Source organism: Erpetoichthys calabaricus, chromosome 5 (genome assembly GCF_900747795.2).
Source record: "Erpetoichthys calabaricus chromosome 5, fErpCal1.3, whole genome shotgun sequence".
NCBI classification, from domain to species: Eukaryota; Metazoa; Chordata; class Cladistia; order Polypteriformes; family Polypteridae; genus Erpetoichthys; species Erpetoichthys calabaricus.
In genome coordinates this window covers 235,388,057-235,406,421 of record NC_041398.2, presented here as the reverse complement: position 1 = coordinate 235,406,421, position 18,365 = coordinate 235,388,057, and the positions used below count along the sequence as shown (strand labels likewise).

The 18,365-nt window shown below is 42.7% G+C and overlaps 1 protein-coding gene across 1 annotated transcript in view; it reads right to left on the bottom strand.

Annotated features, from left to right (window-relative positions):
* The window catches only part of pdgfc (platelet derived growth factor c), a 158,381-nt gene that overhangs the window by 71,166 nt on the left and 68,850 nt on the right, over positions 1–18,365 (bottom strand). Inside the window, exon 3 of the mRNA XM_051928584.1 lies at positions 16,467–16,647. Coding sequence (XP_051784544.1) covers positions 16,467–16,647 — 181 coding nt within the window. The remainder of the gene's footprint in view (positions 1–16,466; positions 16,648–18,365) is intronic.

Genomic DNA, 18,365 nt, shown 5'->3' with positions numbered 1-18,365 from the left:
AGTCTGTTTCCAAGACGATGTATTACACGATGCCCCAGAGTTGTGCAACGGTGACATCATCAGCGAGGATATTTATAGTTTCATCCTAATGTATCCAAGATTGGACTAACATAACTACTTGCTATTTATTAATTTTATCATTCTTGGAATACGCTCTGTTTCATTAATTCGATTGTTGATTTGCGACTTGGATTAGATGACTCTCTTTGTGACTTTTGGTTTTGATTTTTGTTTGCTTTTCACTCTGTTCTTTCTCCTGATTCTAACTCAGCTGTTTCTCTGGACTGACTGCATTTTTAGTTAGAGCATCACAGTCACATAATCCGTATGTCAATTATCCAGTTGTATGTTCACAACATTCCAAACACATGTATATCTGCTAAAATCTCTACAGTATAGTATTTATTATGTAGGGATGTGCATTCGCCTCTGAGGATCACTTTGCCAGCTCTGATGAGGTATGCAGTACCACTCCAGGCTGAGAGGGGGCGCTGTCACTAACTACATCATGTCTCGTCCCTCCACAGCACAGAGAAGATGACCCAGGAAACTGACTGACCACACTCCCATCTTTTCCTCAAGCTCCACCCCTTCTGGTCAGAAACATCCCCGGTAGGTGGAGTCTCCCTTTGACCCGAACCCGAAGCAGAACAGAGCTCCTAGTTACACAAAGCCAAAAAGTATTTTGAGTTCTTAAATGCAACCTTTTTATTTTTGAAAGAGATTTTAAATAGGGAGGCCCGGTTGGCAACCCCACTATTTTTGGAACAGTTTCACTCATTTACCACAATAGATAAAATGTTAACGTCTGTGTGTGTGTGTCCGGTCAGTTTGGCTTTGATCTGATTGGCCAGCTATGTATTGGTTGCTCAGTCTAACTTGATTGAGACAAGAAGTGCTGGGTAAGGCAGATTGACACACACAAGGGTATGAAGGAAAAGTGCAGGAGGAACGCTAAGAGCTGCCTCCAAATACGGGAAGTATTCGCAAGAACATGAATGATGTTTTCACAATAGGTAATGGGGGCTTGTCTACAATTGCTGGTAGTCAAAAAGGAGATAGGAGCTGAGCAACTCGCCCGTGAGAATGACGGAATCAAAGAAGGAGGGATTATGGGTGCGCAACTGAGAGAGGAAATGCCAGTCAAGCAGGACAGGTTGAGGCACACGAGAATGCCAAAAAAAGGCATCAGATGAATGCTGAGAGTCGCCTTCAAACATGGGAATTATACACGGGAAGAACAATAATGATGTTTTCACACTGGGTAATGGGGGCTTGTCAGCCTGGAGGCCTGTCAAAAAGGGGACAGGAGCTGAGCAACATACCTTGAAATAACAGAACACAATGGAGAGAGGAAGTTCCAGGGCAAGACAGGTTGGGACACACAAGGATACCATATGCATAGGATAAACACTGAGGGTGCACGTAAGGCAAGAGATGCCAAGTACTGAATAGTTTTTTAATTTATTCTCTAACCTGTCTTCAGCAGGAAGCATAGATAGTTGTGAAATAAACCTCTTCACAAATGAAGACCTGCCTCGTCACACCATGGGAGAACCTTTTAAGGAGGTTCATGAGGAGTTGTACAACCCACCTAGCTAGCACTAGGCTTAGCACAGTAGTTGGCTCTGCTGCCACCTGCCTTTAGCCAAATTGGGTTCAGATTCCAACCCTTTCACCAACTTTGTGCAGTCTGCTTCTACTCAATATGTCTCTGTGAGTTTTTCTTTTGATCCTCTGGTTTTCCTCCCAAAGACGTACATGTCGGGGTCCCCGGGAACTCTAAATTGGTTCTGCATGAGAGAATGAGTATGTGTGTTTGTGTTGGATTGTGCCCTGTGATGGACTGGTGACATGACCAGAGGTGGGTATAATTCTGACAACAAACCTGTACCACACTAAACTGGCTTGACAGATTGGTGTGTGGATATGTAGTATCTACCTGGGGGCAAACTCTAAACCCTGAGTGACCATGCCCTGTGTTTAACAGGTTTAGATAAAAAATGGAACTCTCAAACCTAGAGGGCAATCATATAGACAAACTGAAAGATCCTTTGCATCTCAAGAAACATACCATCACTACCCTCGGTAGAAATCACAGTGGCCATCTAGCACCACATACAATGCAAAGCCCAGACTGGCAATGTTTTGTTAAGCCTTGTTATACTGTAAGAGCAGTGGACTACCAGGACTCATGTGATACACAATCAGACTTATAGATAGACAGACAGACAGACAGACAGACAGACAGACAGACAGACAGACAGACAGACAGACAGATAGATAGATAGATAGACAGATAGATAGATAGATAGATAGATAGATAGATAGATAGATAGATAGATAGATAGATAGATAGATAGATAGATAGATAGATAGTGTGAAGGATTGCTTGCTTTTTACTCCAGCCCTCACCCCCAGGCCGCCAGGAGGAGCTCTCCCAGCAGCGTGGACGTGCCCCGAGTTCCAGCAGGGCCTCATGGACTGTGTAGTTTTTATACACAGCCCTGCTGGATACCTTGGGGGCCACCAGGAGTCGCTGTAGGAGGACTCAGAGGCTCTTATGTGCCCTATAACCCGGGAGTACGTCATGGTCACGTGACAGGAAGATACGATGTGCTCCCGGGTTGAAGAAAAGGACTGTTTGCCCTGACCCGGAAGGAATAAGGAACTGTGGACTGATTGGGCAGAAACACTTCCGGGTCAGGGAATATAAAAGGACGATGGGAAATCTCAGACGTCGAGCTGAGCTGGGTGGAAGGGTGGCAATGCGTCTGGGAGTGTGGAGGATTGATTATTGTGTATTGATTATTGATTTATTATTGAGTATTGTGGAGAGGAGGGTGCTTTGTGCACTTTATTATTATTAATAAACCAATATTTGGACTTTTACCTGGTGTCTGACGTCTAGTCTGAGGGTTCAAGGGGTCACGGAGACCCTTAATCTATCACAATAGATAGATAGATAGATAGATAGATAGATAGATAGATAGATAGATAGATAGATAGATAGATAGATAGATAGATAGATAGATAGATACTTTATTAATCCCTAAGGGGAAATTCCCATACTCCAGCAGCAAAATACTGATAAAAACAATATTAAATTAAAGAGTGATAACAATGCCGATAACAATGCAGGTATACAGACAGACAATAACTTTGTATAATTTTAACGTTTACCCCCTCCAGGTGGAACTGAAGAGTCACATAGTGTGGCGGAGGAACGATCTCCTCAGTCTGTCAGTGGAGCAGGACATTGACAGCAGTCTGTTGCTGAAGCTGCTCCTCAGTCTGGAGATGATATTGTTCAGTGGATGCAGTGGATTCTCCATGATTGACAGGAGCCTGCTGAGCGCCCGTCGCTCTGCCATGGTATGTAAGTGAATTGAGAAAGTATTCAGACCCCTTTGTTTTGTACATACTGTCACACGTGTGCACATGGGAGGCAGCTAAAAGGACCAATTGAAGGTAATTCCATGTCAGGCCAGGGGGTGGTGGGGTGCGCTAAATCTTTTTCTGTTATCCCTATAGACAAAACATGGGAAATTCTGCCTGATTCCACCACAATGATGTCACATCCATTTCTGGCCATGAGGATGTAATTTCTAGTTCTGGCCATGAACATATCACTTCCGGTTCTGGCCACGATGAGGTCACTTTTGGTTCCAGCCACGATGAAGTCATGTCTGGATCTGGCTAAGAAGACATCACTTCCAGTTCCAGTTTAGAAAAATGCCATTTCCGGTTCTGGCCACCCTGACATCACTTTCGGTTCCCTACCTTAAAACTGAGACCAGTTCTATGTTGGACTCAGTTCTGTACACATCTGTACACAAAAAGTGGCTGTCCCAAACCTTTTTTCTGTGTGTCAAGGCTATTTATTTCCAAACACTTGATTGTGCTGTAGAGTTAAGTGTATACATTTGCCATTTTTCGCCATCAGTCTACACTCAGTAACCCATAATGACGAAGAGAATACATGAATTCAGAAAGTTTTGCAAATGTATTAAATATGAAAAACTGCAATCTCTCATTCAGACCATTTTCCTTGGCACTCCAAATTGTGGTCACTTCCATCCTGTTTGTTTTTGTTCTCCTTGAGATGTGTCTAGAGCTTGACTGGAGTCCAGATGTGGCAAACTGAATTGTTCTGGGTAATCATTTAGAAAGGCACACGTGTGGATCTGTATATAGGAGGACCGCAATTCACACCACATGACAGGACAAAAACCAAGCCCTGAAATCCAAGGAACTCTCTGCAGACCTCCACCATCAAATTGCGGTGAAGCATAGATCAGGACAGAAGGATAAAACCATTTCTAAAACGTTTATTCAAAGTAGAACCATGGCCTCCATAACTGTGAAATGGAACTACCAGGACTCTTCCTACTAGTGTTGGCTGTCAGGCCGAAATGAGTACCCAGGCAAAAAGGGTCGTGGTCGGGGAGGTGACCAAGAAGTGAATGGTTACTTTAACAGAAGTCCTCAGCAGCACTCACTCTAAAAGTGCACATGGCAGTCAGCTTAGAGTTTGCCGGACGGAGCATTTAAAGGGAAATGAGGAAAAAGATTCACTGGTCTGCTGAAACAAAAACTGAAATCTATGAAGACCAGTCACTGCTCATCACCATCTAGACCAGTAGACCTCAATCACGGTCCTAGAGGGCCACAGTGGCTATGGGTTTTCATTCCAGCCACTCAGTCCTTGTTGATAATGATAGCTCTATGCCTTGTTAGTCCTTTATTCAGTCAGTCAGTCAGTCATTATCCAACCCGCTATATCCAAACACAGGGTCACGAGGGTCCACTGGAGCCAATTCCAGCCAACACAGGGCGCAAGGCAGGAACAAACCCCGGGCAGGGTGCCAGTTCACCACAGGGCACACACACACCAAGCACACACTAGGGACAATTTAGGATCGCCAATGCACTTAACTTGCGTGTCTTTGGACTGTGGGAGGAAACTGGACCCTCGCAGACACGGGGAGAACATGCAAACTCCATGCAGGGGAAGTGAACCCAGGTCACCTAACTGTGAGGCAGCAGCGCTACCACTGCCTCGCAGTAAGGAGACCTGGGTTCGCTTCACAGGTCCTGTCCTTTATTCATCAAAGACAAATTTTAGTTTCTTTGTAGATCAGAAGTCCTCCATTACAGGCCTGGAGGTCTGCTATGGCTGCAGATGTTCACTTTAACCAATTTCTTAATTAGGACCCTTTTATTTACTACTAAAGCAATACGTTTTTTGGGCTTAATTTTACTTGTCTTGCCTGTTACCATTCAGAACCCTTAATTGCCTATTTTAGATTTTAGCAGCTGTATTTAAGTTTTAATTGTTGCCTGTTTTCCTAATCAGACATTAGTTAATAATGAGATTCAGTTAACCAATAAACCAGCAGCTCTCCAGCTCATGTGCTTATCATGAAGTATCTGCTATAAAAATGTTTAGAAATGAATGAGAGGGGAATTGGAAGAAACGTTAAGTTTAAATCTATTCTGGTTCACAAAACACTTGGGTAATGTTCTCATAGAAGGAAACTCTGCAGTGCAATTCAAATTGCTCTTGGATGAATATAAACATTAACAAGTGTGGAATATGACACAGACTGGCAGACACGTTTATATTACCCCACACACATTTATTTAGGGTTTCCATGATACAATCCATCACTACTCACACAAGCCCCAATACCACCTCAGTCCAGGCCAACACAATGCCTTCTCTCTCTCTCTTCAGACCACCTCCTTCAGAAACCTTGTCCACTCTTCCACCCGACTCAAGTTCATCTCTGAAGGGAGGCGGCCGCTTTAAATAAGCACCCGGATGTGCTCCAGGTGTGTTCCTGGCAATCTCCCACCGACACCCCAGTGTGGCGGAAGTGCCGGCTGTCTCCCCGAAAGCACTCCGGGTGTCTCTGTTCCTCTTCCCCCCAGCAATTCCTGGTGTGGCGGAAGTGCTGCGGTCCAGGGTCCTCCAGGTATTGGGGTCCCCCTGGCGGTGACCACAGGCCCCTACAGGGTCGAGCTTCCCAGCTCTGTACCCGCGTCCCCTAGGGCGGTCGCCCCCTTGAGGTCTGGAGGAGGCACAAGCCCTCCTCCGATCTTCTCGGCCAAACAGTTCAATACCACGTTTCATTATCAGCATGGACTGCTTTATAATTAGGAAACTAGTTGGAATTAAAACCTGAAGCCACTACAGCCCTCCAGGACCGTGATTGAGGACCCCTGATCTAGACAATGAAGCACAGATAGTGGCAGTGTCATCCTATGAGGGGGCTTCTAAGTGGCAGAGACAGGGTGCATACAACCTCAGCCTGGTTCAACTTTCAACACAATTATGTCCCAAAGCATACAGTCAGGACTATACTGGAGTGACTTTGGGACAAGTCTCTAGGCCAAAGTCCAGAATGAAACTACATAGATCATTTATGAGGAGACGTGAAGATGGCGTGTTCACAGAAGCTTCCCATCCAATCTAATGGAGCTGGAGAGGATCTGCCAGGAAGAATGAGATAAACTGCCCAAGTCCAGGCGTGCAAAGCTTGTTGTAAGAGCTATTTGCCAGGAATTTAGGTCATGTTAAGTTAACAGAAGTATTTTCTTAGTTATATTAAATGTTTGCCTATAAATTAGTGCATAGTATATGGGAGGTTCTTATAACCCCCAAAACCTGAGATGAATTGGTATTATCTAACTACGGTATTTCTTGTCCCTCTGATCATAGGTTAGTCTCAGTTAGTGATCTGCCTTACTTTTATTCGATGTTAATTAGTGTTCCCTTATTTTAATTTATTTTGTCTTTTTTTCTCTTTCTTCATCATGTAAAGCACTTTGAGCTACATTATCTGTATGAAAATGTGCTATATAAATAAATGTTGTTGCTGTTGTTGTTGCCTTGCCGTAGGTAAAGCATGGAGGGCACACAGTTTCAAACCGGGCCTTAACTTGCTCAGTTGTATGTGCAGAGCCGCACGTTTACTGAATGTGAAGTAAAGCATAGAGAAATAATTTCATCTTTAAGTATAGAAACAATTGAAGTTTAATAAGAAGAAATATTTTTCCTTTAATTTGCCTTTTATTCTATGTGTTGTGGTGATTCAGCCCGGACACAAACAGACCACAAGACAAACGTCCCAAAAACACACACGTTTATTGCTTTCTTCTGCACACAGCACCACTCAATGTCCCATCCAGCACAAATGGCTCACAGTCCTTTCTCCTCTTCCGCAAGTTCTGTCTTCTTCCACCCGACTCCGGCTCCCCAAATGGAGTGAGGAGGCCCCTTTAATAATGCACCCGGATGTGCTCCCTGACGCTTTTCCTGCAGCACTTCCTGGTGTGGTGGAAGTGCTGCAATCCAAGTCTCTGGGATTGTCCAAGCGCCCCGTGGCGGTGGCCACAGTCCCCAACAAGGACTGAGCTTCCAAGCTTCACTCCCGTGGTCCCAATGCAAACCAAGGGGGGCTGTCCTCTCGTGTCCCGGGTAAGGTATTGCCTTGGAGGTGGCGTGGTGGCACTGAGGTTAGGGATCTGCACTGGCAATCGGAAGGTTGCTGGTTCGAATCCCGTAAATGCCAATAGGGACTCTGCTCTGTTGGGCCCTTGAGCAAGGCCCTTAACCTGCAATTGCTGAGCGCTTTGAGTAGTGAGAAAAGCGCGATATAAATGCAAAGAGTTATTATTATTATCTCCCGGTCCTTCCACTCTCCAGGCACCCTGGTGGGGCAAGGTCCCTGGTCGTCTGCCACAGTGTGTAACAACCTTTCTCTCTTCTTGTGTGAACTGTTTGCTTTGAATTTTCGCTAAACCTTTTTTTAAAAACAAACCTTTATTGAACTGCGAGATTTGGTTAGATACGCGTTTGACCCGTGCTCAATCCTGCCTTACTCGCCAACAGGCTACACTGGTGGAGACTTACCCAAGAAGTCTCTAATCTGTTATTGCCAAAGGGGGTCCCTACAAAGCACTGAGTTATGGGTCTGAATTCTTATATGAAGAAGAGACTTCAGTTTTTTTAATTTTTAATAAATGTGCATGCCTCTCTGAAAACCTGTTTTCAGTTTGTCATTATGGGTTACAGAGTGTAGATTGATGGGTAAATAATTGTAAATATATCCATTTAAATTAAAAACCTACAACACAATAAAGCGTGCAGAAAGTGAAGGGGTCTGAACACTTTTGGAATCCACCGCATGAATAAGCTATTATTAAGAGCAGCCTCCACACCCTTCTGCTCGCTGGTGGTCCGCCTGTCACAATGGTTTAAGATCTCCGTCCTGTCTTGTCGGATTCTATCAATCCATCCAATCTTTAGATCTTTCCCTGAAACCAGGCTACCTGTACAGAACTGAAGAGCCATGAACTCAGACAAAGAGTGAAGTAACTTGCTTATGTAGAACTCAGACAAAGAAGGAAAACGTGCTTGTGCTCTCATTCTGATCGTGATGATAATGACAGCCTCCCTATCTCTGTGGCTGTTTTGAGAGTTGGAAGTTAAATCAACATTAAAAGACAAGGTATGTGCATGTTTTTTTTTTTCTAATGTTTTGAGAGTTTTGTCCCCCCACTGTTTTTACAGAAGTGTGAACAAAAACCAAAAGTACTCATTTATAAAAGCATGAGTGCTCTCCTGCACTTAAAGAAAGCAACAGACATGGAGGACCACATCACAATGTACAGTGACAGCTCAAATTTGGTGCCTGAAAATTAAAAGAGCTTTTATAAAGACTTGTGACGTGTATCGTCAAATTATAATTGTTGTCATATTATAGTCGGGCTTCCATACCAGATTAAGGATTTGTAACCACAAGGGGGCACCACTGAGCCCTGAACCTCAGACACAATATCACCCAACACAACTCCGGATTTAAAATAAAACATTTTTCATTTTTTACCGGCCTCTTTTCCCAGAGCTCACAGCCACAAATTCTACGATATCACGGTATAAATGTCTTCTCCTTCCGATCCTGCTTTGCCTGCTGACTCCACGATGTGAAGTGGCATGGCCCTTTTTCAAGTCAGACTCGAGAATACTTCCGATGTCACCACAGTGTCACGCTGACACCAGTATTGTCCTCCATCCAACTCTGCCTAGTCTACCAGTCCCTGGCATTTTCCATAGAAGAAATAGCTTTAGACAAAAAAAGGAGACATGCCATACATCTGAGGTGCAAGGAGTCAAAATTGAGAAGTTGAAAATCATGGCCTACTTTGCGAGATCTACAGTATTTTTAGGGTGCTGACGTTCAAAGTCTTACCCACGATGCCACACTGCTGGCCTTTTCTTCCAGAATGAGTTGGAAAGGTGGATGTTGACTTCAGGGGTAGAGGACGGTAATTGGTCCTAAACGGTGACAAACCTTGCTATTATATTTTAGTTCGACTCTCTTTGCTAGAAGGAAAGTTAGCTTCGTTGATTTGACCTCGATTTCCTGCACATGCATGAGTAGCGACAAGGACCTCTAAAATGGCATTGACATCTGGTGAGAGACCAAAGCAAATGTGCAAAGTAAAATACTCTGCTGGTGACGTTTTGCGTATTATCGCTGAATTGGACTCTGATTTTCAAGTAAGTGATCTGGAGATGGGGATCGAAAATGAAAGTGAGGTACCAGCATCAGCTGATTGCTCTCCAGCTGATCCTGGTGCTGAACACATTCGTGTAGCTGATGCACCTATGGTAACGTTCACCTGGGAGTACCACCACTTACAATGACAGGAGGTACAATCCAGATTGTGTCACACTTCGGTTTCCACCACTGCCCACCTGCCGCATGAAGACAGCCAGGCAGCCTGCCCACTGTCAAGCCACCTACGTGCAGCCGCCAGTTTTTTGAAGAAAATATTCAGCCCTCAAGGAGTTAATCTAATTGTAACACAGCAATAAAATGACAGCAACTAATTGTACTATTCACAAGCAAAGACTATAGTTTTGGAATCATAGTAAAGTATTTTATTATCAGAAACATCTGTCCATTGTCACACATGGGAGATGGTTTATGGGTTTCAAATAGTGTTGTCTCTCGGTTGGATCAGGCGTTGGCGCTTTTATCTGATCTATTCTCCTTTTGTCCCTTGGCAAACGAGCCAAAGACCGTAGGCTACAGGGGATGAGTTATGAAGAAAAAATTAAAAGAGCTGAGCCTTTACAGTTTAATCAAAAGGAGATTAAGAGGAGACCTGAGTGAAGTGTTTAAAATTATGAAAGGAATTATTACAGTGGATCGAGATGGTGACTTTAAAATGAGTTCATCAAGAGCATGGGGACACAGTTGAAAACTTGTTAAGGGGAAATTTCACAAAAACATCAGGAAGGTTTTCTTCACAGAGAACCACAGACACGTGGAACAAGTGATCAAGTAGTGTGGTAGACAGGAGGACTACAGGGACCTTCAAAACTCGACCAGTGGCGTAGTTAGAGTTCGGGCCGCTCATCGCTTCAATTTGCCACAGTCCAACATATCTGAATATGTTAACCTATTTAAATAGAAAATTAAAATGACGTATACAGAAAAATTAAGAGAAATTTTGCATAGATTTATTCATATATTGAGTGTGATAAGACAGCCCCCCGTACACAGACAGACACGACACCAGATGTCCAAACACACAATATTTATTGTCATCTTTATACACAACACCTCACAATGCCCTTCCAGCCAACCTCAGTCCCTTCTTTTCTTCACTCTTCAATTACTTCAGCCGCCTCTACTCTTCTCCTGTCAAGCTCCACCTTCTAACTTCCGACTCCGGTTCGTCCAATGGAGTGAGGCGGCCCTTTTTATAATACCCCGGATGTGCTCCAGGTGCTCCGTGACGATCTTCTGGCGGTACTTCCTGGTGTGGTGGAAGTGCCGCATGAGCACCCGGAAGCACTCAGGATATATCCACAACCTCCTCTGGCAGCACTTCCAGTTGTGGCAGAAGTGCAGCATTCCAAGGTTCCCTGATCCTCCAGGGTGCCCCCTAGCAGTGGCCATAGACCCCAACAGGGTTGAGCTTCTACGCTCTGGTCCCATGATCCCCCACACAGACAGATTCAGACCAGGGTGGCTGCCCTCTTGTGGCCCAGGGGAGGTATGGTCCCTCTCCCGGTCCTTTCAGGCGTAACAGCAATAATTTTTCACATATAATTCTTTATAAGCATCAACTAGACAAGAATATAGTATAGACGCACTGATATGCCGTGTTCTAATTATTAGTTTAAAATAATTACGCTGCGAAAACCAGAACCGGTGTAGTGTCCAAGTGATAGGTGGGGATGTTTCCTGCGCAGAGCAAGAACGCATTCGGATTGATAATGAAATGAAATTATAAATTGTAAATTAGTTGTTTATCCTCCTAGATATTATTATCGGTGTAATGTTTATGTTGGGCAGCACGGTGGCACAGTGGGTAGTGCTGCTGCCTCGCAGTTAGGAGACCTGGGTTCGCTTCCTGGGTCCTCCCTGCGTGGAGTTTGCATGTTCTCCCCATGTCTGTGTGAGTTTCCTCCGGGTGCTCCGGTTTCCTCCCACAGTCCAAAGACATGCAGGTTAGGTGGATTGGTGATTCTAAATTGGCCCTAGTGTGTGTGTGTGTGTGTGTGTGTGCTTGGTGTGTTTGTGTGTGTCCTGCGGTGGGTTGGCACCCTGCCCGGGATTGGTTCCTGCCTTGTGCCCTGTGTTGGCTGGGATTGGCTCCAGCAGACCCCCGTGACCCTGTGTTCGGATTCAGTGGGTTGGAAAATGGATGGATGGATGTTTATGTTTATTTTTGTTATTGTCTCATAAATTTCAACTGCTGTGTCTGATACCATCACAGAAGGACAGTCTGAAAGTTATTTTTGAAGCATTTGTGGATACAAATCAGAGAATTTTACTTTTTCCATTTAAGAGTGATATTTTTCCGGAGCCTGCTGCTTACACACGAATTGTACTGAGCCTTTTGGCCAATGATGCTGCTCCCAAAAATGTGTCACCCGGGATGGACCGGCCCGAGCTACGCCACTGAACTCAACTTGCTATTTTAGAAGAAGTAAGTGGAGAGGACTGGCAAGCTTTTGGTAGGCTGAATGGCCTGTTCTTGTCCAGACTGATCTTATGCTCAAATGCCTCTCAATGACGGCATCTCCCACTGATGATGTCACTTCTGACACCCTCTGATGATGTCACCACCAGTATCCAGAACCCACGACATCACTTCCTGCTCTGGCCTCCCTGATCCCACCTCTTCCTGTTTTCTGCCATATTTTTAGACCAGATTCACCCTGTTAGTTCAGTTCTGTTTTAGACTCCGGGCTGTAAAGATGTGCTTTCTTTTGCTAGCTATTTTTTCAAGTATACAGGGTGGCCATCCTCAAACCTTTTTAAGTCTGCTACCTTATCCTTTTCTAAATCATATATTACTGCGCACACAATGCAAATAGGGCAGCATGGTGGCGCAGTGGTAGTGCTGCTGCCTCGCAGTAAGGAGACCTGGGTTTACTTCCCGGGTCCTCCCTGCGTGGAGTTTGCATGTTCTCCCCGTGTCTGCGTGGGTTTCCTCCCACAGTCCAAAGACATGCAGGTTAGGAGCATTGGTGATTCTAAATTGGCCCTAGTGTGTGTTTGGTGTGTGGGTATGTGTGTGTGCCCTGTGGTGGGCTGGCACCCTGCCCGGGGTTTGTTTCCTGCCTTGTGCCCCATGTTGGCTGGGATTGGCACCAGCAGACCCCTGTAATTAGGATATAGCGGGTAGGATAACGGATGGATGGATACAATGCAAATATTTTCAAATTACAAAAAAAAAAAAAAATGTCAAGACACCACTCGGAAAATCTGAGCCCATTGTGTGACTTTGCTGAGATCTCTGCTGAAACTCGAGAGGAGACCCTTGTCAGAATATCGGGGAATTTTTTTTTTTCAGGACAAAAACCTGTGCAGCCTGAGACAAAAGAAAACGTCTCCATTTTATTTCTTTCTGATCTCTTTATTGCTTAGGAGAAATCAAAAGGAAATTTCTGTTTTTTTTGGATTTTTCATTCCTATGAGGATATATGATTCATTTTATAATATCATCACTGGAATATAAAGTAGAAGATACTTTAGCCCTGAAAGACCAGAATCTCCAAATGCCAAGATTAAAATTGATCAGAATAAACATTTGTAGTGGTTGGAAATGCTGTTGACTTTGTAAGATGCTAATTAATCAACAAATTGATTAAGTTTTATTTTGTTGAAGCCTGGACCTTTGAAGACATCTCTATTGATCGAGCTCCCTGGTGCAGACTTGCCTGAATAAATGAGATTTACTCAATTTGTCAAGTGTGGCAGTAACAGTCGTGTCTCTGTGCCTGGCCTGTACAGACATGAGTGGCTTTTGTCCCTTTAGGGGTCTCTATTACAAGATGGTATGGTATGGTATGGGTATGGAAGTGGGTGTGATGGAGGAGCTGTTCTATTACGTTTTGTGATTGTTCATTTTAAAATATCATGGCTGCTGTTCTCTTGTTCAAATTCAATAAAATCACATCACAAAAAGTGTGGAAGTAACCGTTCACTAATGAAATGGCAGTTATCTCTGACCCAAACATAGAGGTGCTTAATTGTATTAGGTATTTGAAATTCAAAACACTTCTTAGTGTCTGCTGTTTGCCCACTTGACTTAGGGTTAGTGTTAGGGTTTTGAAGAGATGAAGCCCACCCAAAAATATGGGCCAAACACTGGTACACTGACTCCATTATAAGTTCTTATCTTAATATATGACACCCTCAGCCCATCATCACCATTCATATTTTATATATAAATGTCTACGTGTGGAAGTGTGTGAGTCTATTTGTCTGCTAGGGTACAACATGAAGAGCAAAGAAAGTGACTCTGTTGCCAAAGTAAAACTGGCGAGAAAAGAGAAACTCACTCAGCTGCTAATACACAAGTGAGGCGAGAACATCGGCAAAACAAAACCACCGAGGAGGGAGAAACTCACTTAGCCGCTGTTAGGCAATGGGGCGAGCACAACGACAAACCAGAGTGGAAAGTCAAACAGTTTCTGATTTCCTACTTGGATTTCCAACTCAGAAACCTGGGGTTGGCCTGTCAAGTCCGAGTTAATCCGACTTCAGATCCTGACGTCAATCCAAAATGGTGACATACACCACAAACTTTAGTGAGAGCTGTAGTATTATACAGTTTATTAATGGGAGCAGCCGAAAGAAGAAGAAGAAGATTAACAATTCTGTCACTTTGTGTCTCATTAAATCAGTCGCACACACAGCACTGTCCAACTTCTATCTGCGGAAATGTTGACTACCGAGTTTGGATACACAAAATATCATATAATGTGTTATCAACTGCTATTTTTTCAAGCAGAACAAAGGTTTTCCTAGATGTATCTATATTGGTTTTCCAAATGTTTTACTAGAATGCAGTCAATTCGGGTAGGACGTCACTCCCAGCTCTGACATCCGACTTAATACAAAATACAGTATATGAAAAGCCCCAAAGAAATACGTGCAAATACACTTGCTCAGCCCTTATTTAAAAGGTCTGACTCTTAAATAGCAAATAAATTAAATGAAGTTAATTAATAGCAAAAAATGGTCACTAATTATGAAAATTGTTACAATGAAAACCTAAAGCCAGTGCCACCATCCAAGACTGTCGTTGCTCAGTCCTGATTTGAAGGGTCTGAGTCTTAAATAGTGAATAATAAATGAAGTTAATTAGCAGCAAAATCTAGTCACTAATTAAGAAAACAGAATGAAAACCTGAAGACACTGCACCCCTCCAGGACCTTCGTTGCTCTTACCTAATGTAGAGGGTCTGAGTCTTAAATAGCGAATAATAAATGAAGTTAATTAGAAGCAAAAACTGGTCACTAATTAAGAAAACAGTTAGAATGAAAACCTGAAGCCACTGCAGCCCTCCAGGACCAACGTTGCTCAGCCCTGATTTAAAGAGTCTGAGTCTTAAATAGCGAATAATAAATGAAGTTAATTAGTAGCAAAAACTGGTCACTAATTAAGAAAACAGTTAGAATGAAAACCTGAAGCCACTGCAGCCCTCCAGGACCAACGTTGCTCAGCCCTGATTTAAAGAGTCTGAGTCTTAAATAGCGAATAAATTAAATATAGGTAATTAGTAGCAAAAACTGGTCACTAATTAAGAAAACAGTTAGAATGAAAACCTGAAGCCACTGCAGCCCTGCAGGATCAACGTTGCTCAGCCCTGATTTAAAGAGTCTTAAATAGCAAATAAATTAAATATAGTTAATTAGTAGCAAAAACTGGTCACTAATTAAGAAAACAGTTAGAATGAAAACCTGAAGCCACTGCAGCCCTCCAGGACCAACGTTGCTCAGCCCTGATTTAAAGAGTCTGAGTCTTAAATAGCGAATAATAAATGAAGTTAATTAGAAGCAAAAACTGGTCACTAATTAAGAAAACAGTTAGAATGAAAACCTGAAGACACTGCACCCCTCCAGGACCTTCGTTGCTCTTACCTAATGTAGAGGGTCTGAGTCTTAAATAGCGAATAATAAATGAAGTTAATTAGTAGCAAAAACTGGTCACTAATTAAGAAAACAGTTAGAATGAAAACCTGAAGCCACTGCAGCCCTGCAGGATCAACGTTGCTCAGCCCTGATTTAAAGAGTCTGAGTCTTAAATAGCAAATAAATTAAATATAGTTAATTAGTAGCAAAAACTGGTCACTAATTAAGAAAACAGTTAGAATGAAAACCTGAAGCCACTGTGGCTCTCCAGGGTCGGAGTTGGCCACCCCTGCTGTAGACTCCATGCAGAGAAACTACACTAGAATTTTGACTTTTGACTCAATGGGCATGAGGCAGCAACACCAACCACTGTGCCACTTTAAACCATTTGATTTTAAAATTTCAGTATTAAATCCTGGTTACACTGGCAACATATTCTGTTTCAGTGCAAGAAATCCTTTCATGTTTGTCTTGACGGAACTTCACATTTTATTTTAAATGCCTTTACTAAACTTAACAACCTTCCAATTTTTTTCTGTCATTTTTCAAATGTTAAAATTATAATAATAATAAAAAAAATCTGGAAGATGCTGTGTGTGGTCCTACCTTCAGAGGGAAAAAAAAGAGCTTGGCATGGCTGTTTTGAAGGTCCCTCATTGTATAATTCTGCTTGCTTGACCAGCTTTTTAGAAGGGTAACACTAATCCTTTCTTTATTTCCACTTGAGAGAATTAAATCAGGGAATTATCTCATCTGTGCTCAGTAAGTCAACATGAGTTGTGGGACATTTGCCTAATCATGTCAGGGGAGCTTTCTGTGTTTCAGGGAAGACAAAGGAAAGCTACAGACGAGTCTTAGGCTTTAAAGGGAGGCTGTCAGATGCTATGAAAACAAGGCTGCTCTTGGCTCCCTTTCATATTCCACACACATGAGACTCTTAATTGAATTATGAAACAAAAGCAAAAAAAAAAAAAAAAAAAAATATATATATATATATATAAAATGAGCTTACCAGGGGAAGGAGGGAGTAATAAATGCAGAATCCAGGCTCTGAGGGAAAATATTCATCCGATACGAATCGTATCCTAATCTGGTTGCCTTTAGATATCTGTTTCCCAGTGGCTGGCTTGGTTCCACACCAGCGGCCTAGAATTGTACCATCGAGGGGTTCTTCAATTTCTACAAAGTCATATCTGTAAATGAGAAATCAGAGCATCGTGTAAGCTTTATATTTATAGGATCCATCAGTATGCTTTATTTGAAAAGACCTATAGAACACTAATTGAGCGAAAAATAAACTCTCAGATTTATAAAAGTATATTGTAACAGCTCCCTACATGCAACACAGTGCGGCAGCTTCATAAACTGTGAACTCTTCTGCGACAAAAACAAGACAAGATACACTCAAGACCATCCTCGGCAATTTGCATATTATTTGTAGATTCCAAAAGTTGCACTTGAAGGGGCTTTTGTCATGATCAGGGCTGAATTTTACAGTTTTTAGACGCCATTTTGTGTAATTGTAATTAAGGTCACATCCCATGTTTCTAGGGGCGTGTTTTCCAGGTTCGTGACCTCAAGTTTTCACCACGATGGGTTAAAATCTGCACCAACTTTATCCAATCCGTGGATAATTCCTTTAAAACTTTAAAGCAAACTTTTTCTTTGTTATTGATATTCTTGTTTTACCTATTTTTGACTATTTGCCTTATTTTTTAATGTAAATTTTGCCTCCTATCTCGGTTTTGGTTGCTTTGTTAACTTTTTATTCATTTTGTTTTGTTCAACTCAAAAAATTAGTTACCGTATATACTCGAAAATAAGCCGAGTTTTTTAGCACCCAAAATGTGCTGAAAAACATCACCCTCAGCTTATATTCGATTCAGGTCCTGCTGCCCCCACCAATCCGACAGAAAGCTGGAGTGTAGAGTACACAAACACACATGTGCGCGCACGAGAGAGAGACACACACACATACACGCGCGCATGCGAGAGACACACACGTGAGAGAAACACACACGCACGAGAGAGACGCATACACACACGCGCGCGCGCACGCAAGAGAGAGAGACACATGCGAGAGAGACACACATGTGCAGAGAGAGAGACACACATATGCACGAGAGGGACACACACATGCACACGTGCAAGAGAGAGACACACACGTGAGAGAGATATCATATTGTTTTTGTTGACCCTCTTCTCCACTTACAGAGCTAGTTTACTGTTTTTCTTTGAAATAAATAGTCAAAAACATTTAACCTACTGATGCCTCAATTAATATATGGTAATTTTATTGGTATTTATTTTGATTATTGAAATTTACCAGTAGCTGCTGCATTTTCCACCCTAGGCTTATACTCGAGTCAATAAGTTTTTCCAGTTTCTGTAGGTAAAATTAGGTACCTCGGCTTATATTCGGGTCGGCTTATACTTGAGTATATATGGTATCTGTTTGCTACTGAGCCAGGACAGCTTTGACCATGAGAAAGAAAGACAATGAACTACAGATGTGGACAAAGTTGTTGGTCCTCTTACCGTGTGAAAACTGAACAATAAATTGGTGGTGATAAATGAGCTAATTGTGAACTGACGTTATCCCAGATGATGAAAAATTTGGTCTGTTCTTGGTCTCTTCCATGGACAGGTGGATTAGGTACAGTTAGGTATAGAGGTCCTGGAACCAAGCACTCTGTAGATACCAAAAGTCTCTTATATAAAATAAAATAAAATGAAGCGTCATAGAGTTTGCATATACCTTAAACACATCGTCTCATATACTTTAAACTGGGGATGCCCAGCTCTGGTCCTGGAGGGCAGCAGTGGCTGCAGGTTTTCATTCTAACCCTTTTCATAATCAGTGACCAGTTTCTCTGCTAATTAACTCATTTTCCCTTTATTTTAATAGTCC